General features: G+C 46.0%; 1 protein-coding gene across 1 annotated transcript; it reads right to left on the bottom strand.

Moving 5' to 3' along the window:
• Positions 1–952: 952 nt before the first annotated feature.
• LOC130386504 (protein Aster-B-like) lies at positions 953–15,950 on the bottom strand. The gene is made up of 18 exons (XM_056595449.1): positions 15,249–15,950; positions 14,728–14,812; positions 14,439–14,542; positions 13,951–14,046; positions 13,651–13,731; positions 13,331–13,446; positions 12,562–12,727; positions 10,664–10,862; positions 10,025–10,168; positions 7,888–8,006; positions 7,311–7,453; positions 6,841–6,944; positions 5,516–5,782; positions 4,590–4,707; positions 4,113–4,124; positions 3,745–3,852; positions 3,177–3,297; positions 953–1,416 (listed from the first exon to the last, which is right to left on the bottom strand). Exons 1-18 carry the CDS (start codon positions 15,393–15,395, stop codon positions 1,309–1,311), a joined length of 2,238 nt encoding a protein of 745 aa, XP_056451424.1. The 5' UTR covers positions 15,396–15,950; the 3' UTR covers positions 953–1,308.
• Between the last annotated feature and the right edge of the window lie 2,021 nt (positions 15,951–17,971).

The raw sequence follows: 17,971 nt of genomic DNA, 5'->3' as shown, positions 1-17,971 counted from the left end.
TATACTTCAAACGTTTTTGATAATTAAATAATAAAAATACAGGAACAATAATTTATGCTGGCCAGGGCATCAAGAGGAGGGAAAATCATTTTTTCTGGGCTACACATTTGAAAAGTTGATTTCTAAGCCTGATACATTCTTACCGCTTCAAATCCTCCCTCACCAGTCTATTGTCTTGACAAAAACAAAGCTTGATCCACAGAATTGACTATTTTGTGTTTGTGTTTGGTTGTTGTAGTTTGTTTGGTATATAAAAAACATGACAGACGACATAGAAACGCAACAAGTCTGGCATAGGCTACCAGGGAGACCAGCTCTAGATTGCCTAAATATATAAAAAGTAGCCCTGACTGCAAGTCACTTCCTTTTAAAAATTCCATCAAAGATAAGATGATCATGTACGGGTGCTAATGCATTCACGCTTAGGAGCATGTACTCACAGACACACAACCTCCCCCCCCATACACACACAACTACACAAACACGATTGCACCCACAGGCATTCACACGCACACACAAACATACACTTACCGGCATACATACACACGCACATACACACACGTGCACAGACGCACACTCACATGCATGCGCCCACACGCACAAGCACACGCACAAACACACACTTATGGTTACTGCCTTTGTCGTCACTGCGTTCCGCTCCACGGATGATCAGCTTGACGTAATGCAGTCAGACGGCGGAGTGAATAGTCCTGTTGTATGTGGTTGAGGGAACACTAGCATTACTAGTAATACAACTGCAGTATAATAGCCGGAGCTTGTGGGGAAAAGTTCTGCCTCTTTCGTTTTGTTCCGGTGAAACCAACAGCCGTGAAGATGACGTGTATTGCATGCTTCCCAGTCAAACGCCATCTTGGATGCTGCGTGTGCTGAAAAAACGTCCCCCACAGCCCCACTCCTCTTCCCCCCGCCCCCACCCCTCCTCCTCCAAATAAACTTGAAGACAGGAAGTTGTGCGACAAAGACGAACGCTGCAGCTTCCTGCTCCCTCTTTCAGCCCGTGAGATGCCGGTGGTGCAGAGGCATGCAGCATCTCATGGTGACGGTGCAATGGGTGGAGTGATCAGCCGAGGGCTGAGTGGATTGTGTGCGTGTGTGCGTGTGTGTGTGTGTGTGTGTGCGTGTGTGTGTGTGTGTGTGCGTGTGTGTGTGTGTGTGTACGCGTGTGTGTGTGTGGGCGTGTGTGTGTGTGTGTGCGCGCGCGCGCGTGCGTGCGTGTGTGTGTGGGCGTGCGTGCCTTTTGAGACATTGCGATTGGGCCATTCTGAGGGGAGCTTTGCGATGGGGGCCTCACACCTGTGGCACCGAGGGGCCCGGAGCCCCCCCCTGCTCCTCTGCTCTCTGGCTCTCCGTGGCCCCCCCGTCGTCGTTCTGGAGGTGGAGCAGGGAGCTCTTCATCTAGGATAGAGGTTGGAAGGTTTCGATATGAATGGACATCATACCACCACATTGTTCAATACCCGATCCTGATTGGTCAATAACGTTTCAAGGGAGTGCAATGTTTTTCCCACAATGGGACACTTCTGCCTTTTAACAGATCCAACATTTAAAACAACCTTCGTATACAACTATCAACCTGGTGTTCCCTTGGTAACGCAGCAAAAAATGGTCAACGATTCTTTTAATTCAGCTGATTAAGTCGAAAGAATATAACGTTATTGATGAGCGTAACTAACATCTAATCATCGTTGGTGCCTGTGTTGTGTGTGGAATTAACCACGGTGGGCTGTTCCGTTATCTGAACATAATGTACTTCGGCAGTGTTAAGCAACTTTGGCTTTGCCTTGGCCTCAGCATCCTCCACATAGTACATTATTTTCAAATAAAAGGGCACTTTTAGTGGTTTATTCCTGGATTGTAATGTATACGTTAATAGAAAAACTAGCAGCAGTCACTAATGGCAACAGGATGCTTGAGTTTCGGGTTGCCTCAACAGTGTAAACAGAAATAATGAAAAAGGAAGGACAATGTGTACACACAAGGTTGAGTAGGGTTAAAGAGGGAGGGGAAGGGGGAGGGGAGAAAGGCATTTATCCCTCACATCATGATTAAGTTGGGATAGATACTCCCAGTAATCTATATCACTTCTGTCTGGCATTCTCTCTCTCTCTCTCTCTCTCTCTCTCTCTCTCTCTCTCTCTCTCTCTCTCTCTCTCTCTCTCTCTCTCTCTCTCTCTCTCTCTCTCTCTCTCTCTCTCTCTCTCTCTCTCTCTCTCTCTCTCTCTCTCTCTCTCTCTCTCTCTCTCTCTCTCTCTCTCTCTCTTTCTCGAGTACAGACGGATGTGAGATCCAATGACCACCAGCCGGCGCCACCCCTCCAGTCGCCATGGTAACATTAATCACTGTACTCTCATGCGACAGGCGGACTTGATTACAACCAAATCCCTTTTAAATTATAACTTCCACCAAAATGTCTGCTGTACTTAGGTTCAGGAGACTTTATGCTGTAACTTTGAAGCTTAGCGTAGTCTACCATTAAGACCAGCCAATACCGGATACCAGACATCAGGTCCAGTACATTTGCGTCACACAGCATTATGGGATATCATGCCCTGCCCGTGGTTTCACTTTTGTTGACTTTACAAACAATTTGGTTAAAAAATACTTTTTGAAATTAACCTTCTTTGGACACATTAAGTACAATCGAAAGTTAATATGCGTCCATTTTATTTTATTTGTTTAAACTTTTAGTTTTATCTTTCTTATCTAGTAAAAAAGTTTTGGCCCTACCTACCAGGACTTGTTCTGTGTTATTTAGGGCAATATCTCTTATTTACCTATGACCCAATTGGCAGGCCACTTAAAACACTTTAATGGCTTTTTTCCTCAGTTTTACCCTTAGTAACTGTAGTCAAGCTTTGTAGGACAGTATACTTGGTGTCTCTATTTTCGTCTGTCTTTCAGATCTGCTGCTGTACACACCCAAATCTCCCCACCAGGGGATCAATAAAGTGTTATCTTATCTTATATTATCTTGACTTTGAAATGTTACCCAAACCTGGGTCCAGACTGCAATGTTTGCTACGCTTCTTAGGCCAACCTTTGCCTGGTGCTAGGCCCAAGGAACTCCTGAAACTGCTGGCCGAGTCATCATAGCGCATCAGACAGACTCAGTAAGACAGTGATTTTAAAGTCGGCCGTCAGACCCTCCTGCTCACCTCGTACAGCAGCAACACGGACGACTCCAGGATCTCCTTCCATTTCTGGAGCTCGTCGTCATGGTAACGCTGCTGGGACTCCAACAGTTGCGTCCACTCAAGGTTGGTCTGGGGAGGTTTGCTGCAGACACAAATAAGGGCTATCTTCTGGACTGTACTACGGTATGCTGTACTGGTTTGTACTGCACTATATTGTACCATACTGCAGTATACTATACTACATTGTACTGTGCTACACTGCTCTTCTGTACTGTATAAGTACTGTACAGCAGTAGTAAGTCTAGCGCATATTCCGAAAAACACACATAGATTTGATTCATTCATTTGTTGAAACCCTCCCAGTGTTTTTTGAGTAGAAATATAAACATTCCATCCCTTTCACAACGTTAAGATTTTTGCTTTCATCATTGTGAAACCCTAACCCTAATGTTTAACAAACATCCACAACCACTAGGGGAAGGCCAGGCGTATGTTGTTTTTGTGTATGCGTGTGTGTGTGAGTGGGTTGTGTGTGAGTGTGTGAGTGTTTGTGGGTGACATGTGTGAACTGTGTGTGTGTTGTGTTTACCTCTCCTGTGGTTGCAGATCGCGCCAGGAGGTGAGGCTCTGTGCGGTGTACTCCAGCCCCCACAGCTTGTAGAACAACATCATGTTCAGGAACACCAGCAACACCAAGCTGGGCGGGAGACACAGAGAGAGAGAGAGAGAGAGAGAGAGAGAGAGAGAGAGAGAGAGAGAGAGAGAGAGAGAGAGAGAGAGAGAGAGAGAGAGAGAGAGAGAGAGAGAGAGAGAGAGAGAGAGAGAGAGAGAGAGAGAGAGAGAGAGAGAGAGAGAGAGAGAGAGATTCAGCATATTTCATTCACAAAATAAATGTATCAAAAAATCGTTTGTCCACTATTTTAAAGAAATGTCACTCGTTGAAAACACGCCGCCTACCTTAGACAAATCCTGTGCGGTGCGACAGAGAGAAGCATAACAAGGAAGAAGAGGAGATAATGCAGGCGGGTTTAGAGGTTAATCGAAGGCAGAAGAAGCTTCTCTGCCTCATCAATCTTCAGTATATAAAGTTTCAAACATCCCTCCTAACTATACTATCCATACCAGTAGCCTTTACACATGTGCATATTCCTGTGACACGCAGGTAGGCTATTAGATATAATATCATTTAAGAATTTATTTTCCTGTACATGAAAAGACACTGTGTGTTATATTTGTTATTTAAAATGGCAAGCAGACATAAAAGCTGCCATACAATGGTGCAAATAATAAACAGAAGGGGTATCATTTTGCGTCAATTAATTTCAAATGTGGTCATTAGGGCGAGGAATTCGGGGTCCCAAAATTCCCCCAACGGAAATATAAGAATATTATCCTCTGAGTCACTAACAGTGAGTTGGAGGAAGGGCCACTCACACATAGCTGATGAGGAGCAGCATCTTCGAGACGCCATGGAGCGCCAGGCCCCCCCCCCCTCCTCCTCCAGCCCCGCCCCCGGGCACACGGTCCGGGACATGCCTGGTCTGCGTGGAGCCTGGGGACCAGGGCCACAGCACCATCAACAGGGACAACACCACACACCGAGCATACAGACACCCAGACACAGGGACAACACCACACCGAGCATACAGACACCCAGACACAGGGACAACATCACACACCGGGCATACAGACACCCAGACACACACACACACACACACACACACACACACACACACACACACACACACACACACACACACACACACACACACACACACACACACACACACACACACACACACACACACACACACACACACACACACACACACAGACAAAAATACTGACACAGACACACACACACCGAGCATACAGACACCCAGACACAGGGACAACACCACACCGAGCATACAGACACCCAGACACAGGGACAACATCACACACCGGGCATACAGACACCCAGACACACCCAGACACACACACACACACACACACACACACACACACACACACACACACACACACACACACACACACACACACACACACACACACACACACACACACACACACACACACACACACACACACACACACACACAGACAGACAAAAATACTGACACAGACACACACACACCGAGCATACAGACACCCAGACACAGACAACCAGATACTGACACGGACACACACACACACACACACATACATGAATGCACAAACATACACACTCACACACACACACACACACACACACACAAACACACATACACACAATAACACATGAAAAAAGCTCACACACACACAACACACACACAAACAACCAACATAATTCCCGACACACACGAAAAACACACACCCACCTGCCACGTGCTTAATGCGCCGGATGCCCTGCTCCGCCACGCCGTCCTCTTCCTCCTCCTCCTCCTCCTCCTCGTCCTCCTCCTCGTCCTCGTCCTCGGGCTGGGCGCCGGTCCTCAGGACCTCGTGGGCCAGGCCCGGGGCCAGGAGGAGCACGGCGAGCGGGGGCCTCTTCCTGCGCCGCACGGCGCCCGTCCTCACCGGCATGGACCGCAGCGACCGCCGGAGGGGCTCCGACAGCGCCTCCTCCGCCTTGGCCAGCGCCAGCTCTGCAGCGGGTGTGTGTGCGCGTGTGCGTGTGTGTGTGGGTGTGTGTGTGTGTGTGTGTGTGTGTGTTAGTGTGTGTGTGTGTGTGTTAGTGTGTGTGTGTGTTAGTGTGTGTGTGTGTGTGTGTGTGTGTGTGTGTGTGTGTGTGTGTGCGTGTGTGTGTTTGTGTGGGTGTGTGTGGTTAACAATTGTTATTGGCAGATTCAAATATAAATATAAAACAAGAGAATTATCTTACGTTTGAATTTTGTTGGAATGTTGTGTTTTTTTTTTTCATTAATTAAGGAATATACATTTAGAGAAAGAACATCCCCTATAGGGACAAACTGTCACATTCAGCAGTGCTAGCTACAAGGGTTGCATTAAGAGTACAGATTTAAGCAGCTCTAGGTTGAACAAAAGATAAAAGACCAAGAGAAAAGGTCATGAATTTGACCACTAGTCTTACTAGGTCCCCGGACTCCCATTAAAAACATCTCCACAACAACTCCCTGGTCCCGCCCTCTATTGCTGGATCAGTATCATTTTAAATTAAAATCCTTAAATCCTCCACTATTCCTTAGTATGAGTGGAGAGCCTTGAAGAGCAGCTGGAGGAAGGTATGTGAGAGTTATCTCTAATATTGTAGGATCACTTAAGGGCTCCCCAGACACCAACCTCTTTTAACAACAGGCCTTAATAAAACATTTTCATCAGAGACACATATAATTTAGCTATTTAGCAGCTGTTTTATTGTACTAATGTGCTGTTTAGCAGCTTGGGTTTTTCCCTGATTATGGGAAGGAGATACATCAAAAATAAAGCGTTATTAGTATTATTTAGTGCAACTATAATATATTACATATGTTAATATACAACATTGGTTTCAGCCTTTTTTTATCTTCATCATTTTTATGCCTGAAAAAAAGTCTGTAACTATCGACTTCTTTTGTCTTATCAAAGGAACAGCTTTGCTTGTCTATGTATTCAATGACATGTTTTAACCACAGGCGGCACACTCACAGGCGCAGTGCACTGTGTGTGCTTCCTCATTGAAGATTAATGAACTCAGAATCCTCACCTAAGTGTCTGAAGTATTCGTCCAGGCCACTCCAGGAGCTCCTCTCGATGAAGCCTTTCACCAGCCCCCACGGCTGCTTCCTGTAGCGGATCTCTGTTGACACCCTGCAAGGCCCACGCACACGCACACACACACACACACACACACACACACACACACACACACACACACACACACACACACACACACACACACACACACACACAGCTTAGTACTCTATTTTACATTGAATACAAACCAGAGCAATTCATGAATCCTTGGCACCAATCAACTTCATTGAAACAAATAAGAAAGACAGAACACATATCGAAAGAAAGAAAGAAAGAAAGAAAGAAAGAAAGAAAGAAGGAAAGAAGGAAAGAAGGAAAGAAGGAAAGAAAGAAAGAAAGAAAGAAAGAAAGAAGAAAGAAAGAAAAAGAAAAAAAGAAAAAAGGAAATAAAGAAGAAGAAGAGAGTAACGTATGACATACCTCAGCCGACATTTGTGCTTGGCCACCCTGGTGAGGACGTAGCGGTTGAGGGTGTAGAAGTAGTCATGGTAGGGCACATGGTGGGTCACAACCTCTGCATCCACGATATAGCACTCCCTCTCCCGGCTGGCTTTGTACAGAGTCTGACAACAACAACAACAACAACCATGGCTCAACCAGCAGGGACTGCACATTCGGCATCTGTTGCACCTCTAGCCGTCCCTGGAAGGAGCGGACTCATCTGGGATTGGCGATTTTTAGGGACAGTCTAAGGCTTGCAAAAATATCATATAATTTCAATGTTTTACAATTTTGATTTATTCGGATGGCACATGTTAAAATGACATGCGTATGTGTGACGATTAGTGAGCCCATGTCATGCTTTTGTTAGGGTGCGAATATTCTCCCTGGACCGGACTTAGGTATTTCTAGCTTAGCAGACGTAAAACATGTATACATATATCATATGTCATATAACAGACAAGGGAAAAGCCGAGCATGATATCACCCCTTTAAATAAATGCCATTATTGTACAAACAGTGTTGTCTGTGAATGACCAGGAGAGGGCGCCCTCACCTGTGTCTCTGAGACAGCGGCTGTCTTGGGCGTCAGGGGGTTGCTCAGGGACACGTTGTACGTGAGCTCTCTGGTCTGATCGGCCTCCAGCTCTGTAGTCCAGGGACGATTCACCACGTCTGGAGGACAGGACAAAAGCGTTAAACATACTGCTACTGCTGTCACATGTTGAGCTGATACCACGGGAGTAACGGCTATCAGTATCAGAATAGATACTTTCTGGAATTATCGGCTGATGGAGGGTTTTTTTATGGAGGGGAAATGTTTCATTCAATGTCACACTGAGCCCAGAAAACTACTGAGAACCAACCTGAGATAAAATCGAAAAGTGTAGCTGAATGCAAGACAGCAGATTCATAGTTGTTGGTAAATACCTTAGGCTTAGCACTGGATTCACTAAAACCGGGGGAAATGTGATACAACTCTACTTTCAAAGGCCCCCATAATATTTATTTTACAGCTTTTCTTCAGCCAACGGAAATGCTACTGAAATTAACCACAGACGTTCTGCATGGTTTTCTGATATGAATTCTTGGCAAGAAGAGATGAAATCTGCGAGGTGATATAAACATTCTTTGTGCAGCTCAATCGCCCTCTTTGGGACCACCAAGCGAGATAAGTAGAGAGTGCAAGCGAGTTGTCCTGGTTACCAGAAATATACGCCTTAATAGGTCTGAGAAAATTCGAATTTAACCAAAAAATACTCCTCATCCGTCTGGAGAAGGAATGTAAAGTCTGAGCTAGGGGTCAAAATGCCTGAGGGAAACTGGGGACTTTTGATTTATTCGTGACATAAATGATTGGCGCATTACTTTCCAACAACAGATTTTATTGTACTAAACTTTGGCTAGGACGTCCTTTGAACTACCCCGCTGTAAATCCATATCCAGATACAAATCCGTGGGAAAACATTGGAAATGTTCACTGCTCTAGACCTGGCCCCACCCAAAGCCAACTTCACACGATTGGCCACACCTCCCATTGACTTTGTATAGCATGCGATAATGTGTGGCCACAAGCATTATGGGACACCTCACATGCGTGTTGGGGGGGCTTGCCGGATACAGAACAGGGTTTGGAAAAAGATGCATAGAAGATATAATTTCAATGTTAACTTTATGCAAATATATTCCAAGTGCGTTACGGGTTCTGACTTTTGATTGGACCATCTTCAGTCAGGCAACATGTGATGAATTTCCCCCCCCGGTTTTGACCACGCCCATTGAGGACGGAATCTATAGGGGCCTACACACTGCCCAAACTCAGCCAACTGCCTATGTCTGACCCCTCCGTTGCGATCTTCTGACCAGTTTGTCAGAAAAGTTGCATTGAAACACACGACGAAGACTACTGCCAACTACACAGTAATGTTTACGATTTGCACTTGCGCAAGATGCAATAAGTCTCCTAAACATTGGGTGGCGCTAGTCTCGTGGCCCTAGTCCGCCCCCCCCCACACACCGCAGTGGTTAAATCAGAGCCTCAGATCCTCAGAGGCCAACGCTCCCAGATTTTTTATTGCGGAATCGGACCAGACACCGTCCGCGCGGTTCCAAAATCTTCCAACACAGGTGAACACACAGAAAAGATATGTTCCTGAACTCATCCGAGTCTCCCAAACGTTTCAGATGACCAATGGTTGGGCCAGTGTGTAGAAATATGCATAGGCATCGTGACCTCATAGCAGCCCGACACAGTGTAGCCTGCTAATAAATCCAAGGAAAAAGAAGAATGATACAGAATGAACCAAGAGAAACAATGTAGGTTGCCAAGATGGACGTCAAACTTTTGCGCAACATTTTCTTCAATAAACTAAGCTTTCTCCGTTCTTGCGGGTACAGTGTTATTTTGTTATTTCCCCCCTGTCGCAAGGAAGTGACGATTCTGTCAACCAATCAACAGACGGCGTGTGTAGCTCGAACTTGTTGGCACCCTTTCAGACGTCTCAGTACCCCAATAGAGGAGTACTGGTGATGAGTACGGCTCATCAGTCTGGACCCCGGCCACTTTTGGATGTGGAAAAACGCGAAACGTGCCTTACCCTTGCATACCGAAGCGCACCCGCCGAAGGAAACGCGGCATTGAGGCCCCAGTGTAAGGGTGAGGGTGTAAGGGACCTTCCACGTGTGATGCTCACCTGAGAACCGGCGCTGCTCGAGGAAGCCCCTCATGAAGGGGGACTCGGTGAAGAGGACACTGAACATCTTGTCCACGCTGAACTTGTACACCTCGTTGATGTACTGCCGCCCCCGCAGATCCTCCTGGAAGGCCTGCACTTCGCCTGGGGCGGGATCACACGTACCACGTTGGGGGAACAGCAACACATTTGGCTGTTTGTGTGGTAGTGTGAGTGTGTGTGTGCATGTGTGAATGTGCTGCATGCGTATGTGTGTGTGTGTGTGTGTGTGAGGTATGTAGCTTTGCGTGTGTTTGTCTTCTTGCACACCTGCGTGTGCGAGAATATGTGCATGCTTGTGTGCGCATGACAGTGGGTGTGCATGATAGTGAGTGTGTGAATGTGTATGTGTGTTTAACGAATGTTGCGTGTGTGTGTGTGTGTGTGTGTGTGTGTTTGTTTAGTATATGTAAATGTATGTAGGTGTTTGAGTGTGGGTTTAATGTAAGCAAACTTACTGTTGAGTGTATGCAAATGGGTTAAATGCATGTTGCGTTAAGTGTATGCAAACGTTTGAATGTTAAGTGTATGTCAATAGGTGTCCGTTGTATGCAACAGTGTATATAACCACGTGTGTGTGTGTGTGTGTGTGTTCCACACCTTCGTCGTGGGTCTCTGAGGAGTCGCTGAGCTCGGTGGGCAGCTCCTCGTGCTCGTCGAGGTCGAGCGAGGGCGCCGGGCTGTGACCTACGTCCTGCTGGTCCGCCTGCTCCTCGGCCAGCAGAGGAGGGGGCGGGACCTCTCCCTCGCGCAGCGGTGTGGGGGGGTCCTCCTCGACCAAGCCCAGGGGCAGCTCGTCCTGTGGGCCGGTGGAGGGTTTGGTTAGGGATGCTATCTAACGGGCAAACAACGAACACACTGAAAACTGACCGGTAGACCGTGTGGCCCCGATCCCGGAGAATGGACAGGGATTGATCGAGTGTTCAAACATTCGATTTGATTCTTTATTTTTTTCAAAACAAAATAAGGAAACATAATACACCTCATGTGTGATAAGCTCCTACGGTCGGGGATCACGGCCGTAGCTTCCTGCTGCCTTGCTGTTTTTTAATGACGTTGCCTTTAAAAAAAGGCAACGTCCTCTCTGGATTGAGAGGACTTTTAAGGCAGCGATGCGTCACAACATTATGCTGTCTCCAAACGGTTGACGACTGTAGACGGTATGCTACTACTACCACCTCATTCCGACTAATTGTTTTATATTTCTCTGATTAGAATTATTGTTTGTTGTAGTCTAAAAGTCAATGTAACTTATATCTGAACACAAACTCTGGGCTGTGTTTGGAATAGTTTTTCTTGTCGTCGGAAACTTGATGCCTCTCTGCTCCCTGAATAGGCAGCACCTTGGCCGTTTGGGACAGCCTATTCTTACATTGAGGATAACATGAGGTGACATCAAGTGGCCACAATGGGTTGGGACCAGAAACTGAGTGCTCTACATTCAATTATGTTGCATATATTTAGCTGACGGTTTTATCCAAGGAGACTTAAGATAAGTGCATTCAACCATGAAGACCCATGAATACCAAGAATTGACAAGGATCCTGCGGGTACATACAATTTCTCAGGGGTGTTTGATTTATGACGTATTGGGTTGTTGGGCCTCTAAACTCTCTGAGTAAATATCCAACTAAACCCAAAAGCATACACGCATAGGAATTAAACTGTCAAAAATGGTGCTAGGCATGGGTTTGGAAACTGTCCAACCACATTCCAGGCTGCATTTGGGTTGTTTTAATCAGTAATTTCTAAACTATATTGTCTGTATGTTTGCGTTGTGGAAGACAACGGCAATGTACAGGAAATTAGATCGATTCTGCATCCTCTCTCTCTGTGCTGATAGACTTACTAATCATACCACTGCCTAAAATGGCACAAATACTTCCTATTACGGGAGCGTACCTACGTTCCCCGGGTCCTATGTTCCCCGCTTTGTATGTGACCAGGGAACATATTCGTAGGATGGTAACCCTAACCCCCAACCATAACCCTAAACCTGACCCTAACCCTTTGCACCCGGGGAACATAGGACCTGGGGAACATAGGGATGACCCCCCTGTTACTACTGCTGCTGCCTCTGCTACAACTACTACTGCTACTGCTGCTACTACTACTACTGCTACTGCGGCTACTACTACTACTACTGCTACTGCGGCTACTACTACTACTGCTACTGCTCCTACTACTACTACTACTACTGCTACTGCGGCTACTACTACTACTGCTACTGCTACTGCGGCTACTACTACTACTGCTACTGCTACTGCGGCTACTACTACTGCTACTGCTACTGTTCCTACTACTACTACTACTGCTACTGCGGCTACTACTACTACTACTACTGCTACTGCTACTGCGGCTACTACTACTACTGCTACTGCTCCTACGACTGCTACTGTGGCTACTACTACTACTGCTACTGCCGCTGCTGCTGCTACTACTGCTAACACTTCCATTACTACTAATAGTAATATTCCTAATAATTCCTGTCTTCTCACTGGCAGAAGGGCTTCTAGTCCAGGCCGGTCGTGGTCCACCCCGATGTAGGCCTCCTGCGGGAGCAGCAGGGTTCCCGGGCCTATGTCAGGGGGGGTCTTGGCCGGGGTGTTGCATGCGTCCGGGTGGTGCTCGCTGCTGTCCTCGGCCGGGGGCTCCTCGCAGTACCTGCACCAGGGAGACGGACAGCAGCTGTAGGTCAAGGTTACCAGCTTACCAACACTGAACGGACTCACAGGCCTTTGCTTTTCCCAACGCGGTGCAGCGGGGATCAACGCGCTGTCCGATTGGTCCAGTCGCCACAGGGCCAATTAGGGGGGGGGGGGTGTTGGGTGGTCAGAACGGCGTTGGGAAATGCACCAGGCGAACGGACACAGAGCCCTCCACAACACAACACATGTCTGTAGCAGAAAGACGGACAGCAGGGGTTCTGTGTTTGGTAGGTATGAGTTGAAAGCGATAAGGGCATGCCTGTATCGGTTTAATGTGTGTTATCATGTATGCATGACAACACACTGTTTGTGTTTGCTCTTCTGCTAGGTAATCGATAATAAATGTCTCTGGCGGAGGTTCATATTTCTTTCAGCACTCTAAATTATTACAGGCCTCCACAACTATTTTGGAAGCTGGCTTTGTTTCTGGGGACTTGCACTCCGATATATTTGAGCTTTCTCTAAATGCCAGGCCTAAATAAAGACTTTTGCAACAATTCCCATCAATTCAGCATTGATATGTCTGTTGTCAATGTTCTTTCCCGGTGGTGAATCTCACCCCATGGTGTTGAAGTCATCATCGGGGGGGACGTAGTCCTCGTCATCGCTGGTCAGCCCCAGTTCGCTGCCATAGCACTGATGGACAAAATGCCACAACTCTTTGGGGCACAGGGGCTGATGAGCATGGGGGAGAGGGGACAAGAGAGGATTTCACAAGGAGGAGCGATCACAATATCACAGAAGGCAGAGTGGACAGAAGCATACGTTATAGGGCTTAGGGTGAGGGAAGGAAAGTAGGCCTGTGGGGACCGGTTTGGACTGTAACAGGGATTAAGGGCAAGAGAAAGAAATGGATTGGCCTGACTTGGCGATCCTTACCTTCTCCAGGAGAGCGTTCTGCCAGAGCCGGAACATCATCATGTAGGTGCGGTCCCTCGCCCCAAAGGACGTGAAAAAGTGCTGGAGGATTAAATGGCCACCGTTAGGTCTTATTGACTAAGCTTAAGAAAATCACTTCCTGTTCAGAATGTACCTTTACTTTTTGAAGCTCATATTTTCCCCTCCTACGTTACCTTATACAGAATTAAATTATACATCTTAGACAGAGCCCCCTTTCACGTCCCCTTTTATTTCCATTTGCAGTGACCAATCACACCCACGCCAAGACCTTCTGTTCACCTTCTCATTGTCGGTGCACAGCTGGATGGCATTGGGAATGAGCCGAGCCGTCTTCTCCTTGGTCATGGTGCAAATGTCCTTCAGGCGAACCATCAGCTGAAAGCAAGAGAAACATCGTCACAGCTTTCAAATGATTTACCGTTCAACCACGAACCGTTAACTATAACTCTGCTCATAACTCAACTAAATTGTTGCATGTTATGAGAAAATGCAACCTCTGTATTCCATCCACATATCAGATGCAACATACAATCAATACTTAGTCCAAGAGGATGACTCAGAAAAGCTTCCCAGTTTTAGGGATCTGACTAAATTTGATTATGTTGATACTCATTCTCTTTCAAAACGTTTCTAAATGGATACAATAAAGTAAGAAGAATCATGGGTATTGATTGGGTGACGCAAACCTGTTTTAGTGTCTGAACATGGAGTGCATCTCTAGCTGTATACAGAGGAATGACATAGAGTATCAGAGTAACAGAGCGTACCAGGGTTTCCCATCGGAAGATGTTGCTGTAGAAGCAGATCCAGTTCTCAGAGAGGTAGAGACGGCCCTGCAGGAGGATATCTCTCTGCAGTGCACAGGAGTAGTCTGGTGGAGGTCAAAGGTCAACAAAATGAATTACACCATTCAGAGTGAATCATGAACGTTCGGTCCGGAACGGAAACTAATGAAGCAACTTTGTGCAATGATATGGTCGAAAACCAGACAGACTTTAATCATCCTGACACAACAAATATTCATACTCCCGGGGAGGGGGTCTGGATCAAACTCACCCACAATGAGTCGCTCAGTGTCCGGTAGTGATTTGAATAGCTTTCTGAAGTCTTCATTGCGTTGCTTGTAGGTGGGACTCAATACCTGCAGAAAGACACAACAATGATCGGGATTTTCTCCAAGCCAAGGTTATGAACAAGAGAGGGCAGGCAAACACACTGATGCCATAATGTGGAACTCCAGCACCTAAATTGGTAGATGGATCTCAAACCTTTCTGGAACTCTCTGTACCTTTTCTGCTCTCATTCTTTACATCTACCATGTATGTTTGCAACTCCTAAATAGCCTAAACTCAATGTTGCAGTGTTACACCCATGTTTACTTATAGGCAACTTCACGTCTAGTAACATTTACATTACAAACAAAAAGTCATTACATGCTTGCAAAGACTGTAAGACCAATATGGTTGACTCAATCTATCCAAACTGGTTGACTTTTTAAACTTGGAAGTTCATGTTAATCTTCTCACACACAACCAAAAATAAGTGACATTATAGGCTTCCCTCCCGGAAAGACTTACAGCCGGTACCCGCTCTGACTCCCAGTCCAAGCTCTGCCAGGGATCACTCCAGCAGTCCAGAGGCTGTGGGTCTGACCTTACACCGGGACCCTTCCAGCTCACGTCCAGGTCAGACAGAGTCTCACTCACTGGACCCTCCAGCCTCATTGTTTACAGTCCTGAATGCTGTGCTACCCTCGTCTCTGTAATTCCTGACTCTCCACTGCTGAAAACACTATAATTTAACCCAAAAGTCTAACTTTTGAGCTCTTGGGAGAGAACTATGAAGAATATGCAGTGATGATCTAAATGTGGTTGTTTATCATGTATGTATATATACATATATATATGTATATAGAGAGAGTAGTAACAGTCATGGCAAATTAATCTTAACACACCAAATACAAAAAAAAAATCATACTTTACAAATACAAAGTCATGCAATCAAAACACGAAACATTGCAAAAATGGAGCAAGTCTCGCTAATTCTCTCTCTCCCTCTCTTACTTCTGGCCCCTCATCACATTACACGGAAAACAAGTCCTTTTAACACCCTCATTTCATCCTGTAATCCAAGGTGTTCCAATATTCCCAACAATTCCCGGACAAGAAATGTCCCAGATCAAACTATCACACCATCAGCCCCTATAATCCAGGACAACTGGACGTTCCCCCCCCCACTGCATGTTCAGAAAATCGATCCAGAGATGCTCACTGCTCCACAACGTGCACTGGACTGTTTGAAAACATTTCTCCAGGAGAGGAGTGGAGTAGGAGGAGTCGCTGTGTTATTGTGGGTCGAGGGAGAATGAGAAGGAGGAGGGGGCAGAGGGAGGGAGGGCAAGATTAAGGTTCACTTCAGTTCAAATGTGTGTGTGTGTGTGTGTGTGTGTGTGTGTGTGTGTGTGTGTGTGTGTGTGTGTGTGTGTGTGTGTGTGTGTGTGTGTGTGTGTTATGCTCAGACGTGCCAGTGCATGTTTTCTGTCCCACTATTATTTTATTGCAATTTCTTTTTTCTTTCAGCCATTTCTTCTTCCCCTTTATTTTTCCATGTGAGAGGGAGCAAGGAAGCGAGGGACAGAGAGAGAGAGAGAGAGAGAGAGAGAGAGAGAGAGAGAGAGAGAGAGAGAGAGAGAGAGAGAGAGAGAGAGAGAGAGAGAGAGAGAGAGAGAGAGAGAGAGAGAGAGAGAGAGAGTGTGAGAGTGTCTCTTTGTGTGTATGTGTGTGTTAAAGGAAGCTACTGGTGTAAACAAGGTAGCATTGCCATGGACAATCCGTCCTTCTCTTTACACACACACACACACACACACACACACACACACACACACACACACACACACACACACACACACACACACACACTTCCAGCTTCCTCATCCTCCTCCCTTCTCCCATACGGCTCCCACAACTCCCCACTATTTAGTCTTCTCCTCCACCCCCTCCTCCTCCGCCCACTGTTGGACCTCTCCCTGCCTTTGTTGAGCTGTGTGACTCAGAGTTGGGTTGGGGGTCGGGTTCAGTGCCAGGGCTATATGTGTGGGATGAGGCCGATTCCGCAACAAAGACACAAAGGGGGAGAGGAAATCCAACTTTTTGGCACAACTCCTTCATAAATGTTTCTTTTTGTATCCCAAATGCTCTCTTTCTCACAGAACATCTCCAGAATGTATCAAACTCAGATTTGATAAATAATTAGGTAATAGGAATGGCAGCTACAGCACAGAAAATAACTTTTTACCTTTTTAAAATATATTGCGGATGTCGATAATCAAATTGTGCAGCTTGGATATCATACTGGGTTAAGAGCTCAGAATCGCTGTCAAGTGATTGACAGAGAAAAATATACATCCTTCCTTCATGGGCTTCCTCCTTTAGATTAGATCCTAAAGATTACGCTCCTTGATGTGCCTATTTGTGTGCTATGTCTATGTTTCTCCACTGTAAATTACACCACATGCACAAAAACCCACATCCATGCAATACTGAACTAACAAATAGACAAACTTACAAAAATGTAAACATAGCCAAACAACTGTCATGTTTTCCCTGTCCTAGAAGAATGCTAGGAAACAAATAGGCCAATGCTGAACGGTAATATTATTTTTCCAAAAAACCTTCAGTTCTCAGTCTTACTTGATTTTCTGTCTTAATTTTGATGCACTGAGATGAATGCATCAAAATTAAGTCGTAGTCATCAATTGCAACATCATCCAATCCGGCAGACTGAACGTGATGTGTTGTCTTTTGTCCTCGCATAAATGCAAATGTTGAGGGACCACCGAAAGAAAGTTAATTGCGGATGAGTCGTTTGGACGCTGACACCGTGAGGGGTACAAAGAAGCGGGTGCATAGGGAAAGTAGGAAAGCAGGTATTGAACTTACATTGTACCAGCTCTGGCTTTTCTGTTGGCCACAATGAAACGATCGTCAGAGGAGTGCAGAAAGATGACAAACAGGAGGAAAAATAGGAAGGTCAATGATTAGAAAGATTAAAGTTTTTATAGGAGGAACACACAACACAATGTAAGGGAAATTTTCAAAATCAGTTGGATTACGGGAAAAGTAATGCTGTAGAGATTGTGTATACATATATGTAAATATTATAGCGTATCATTTCGGCCAGCAAGTGGCAGTGTTACCTCAGAGAGGCACACTGTGCAGTCAGAGTGCCCAACACTATGACACAGTCGGTCATTGTAATCCTGTGTTTTAATGCTGGTGTATCAATCACTTGGGTGGGTTTG

Source organism: Gadus chalcogrammus, chromosome 7 (genome assembly GCF_026213295.1).
Source record: "Gadus chalcogrammus isolate NIFS_2021 chromosome 7, NIFS_Gcha_1.0, whole genome shotgun sequence".
NCBI lineage: Eukaryota > Metazoa > Chordata > Actinopteri > Gadiformes > Gadidae > Gadus > Gadus chalcogrammus.
Note: the sequence above shows the minus strand (reverse complement) of the source record. Positions and strands in the feature narration are given on the sequence as shown.

Coding starts and splice junctions, on each gene's coding strand:
- LOC130386504 (XM_056595449.1), bottom strand. CDS start 15,395: ATGAGGCTGGAGGGTCCAGTGAGTGAGACTCTGTCTGACCTGGACGTG. Junction 8,007..10,024: donor CGAGCAGCGCCGGTTCTCAG/GTGAGCATCACA, acceptor CCTGTCCTCCAG/ACGTGGTGAATCGTCCCTGG. Junction 1,417..3,176: donor CCGTGTTGCTGCTGTACGAG/GTGAGCAGGAGG, acceptor CCTCTATCCTAG/ATGAAGAGCTCCCTGCTCCA.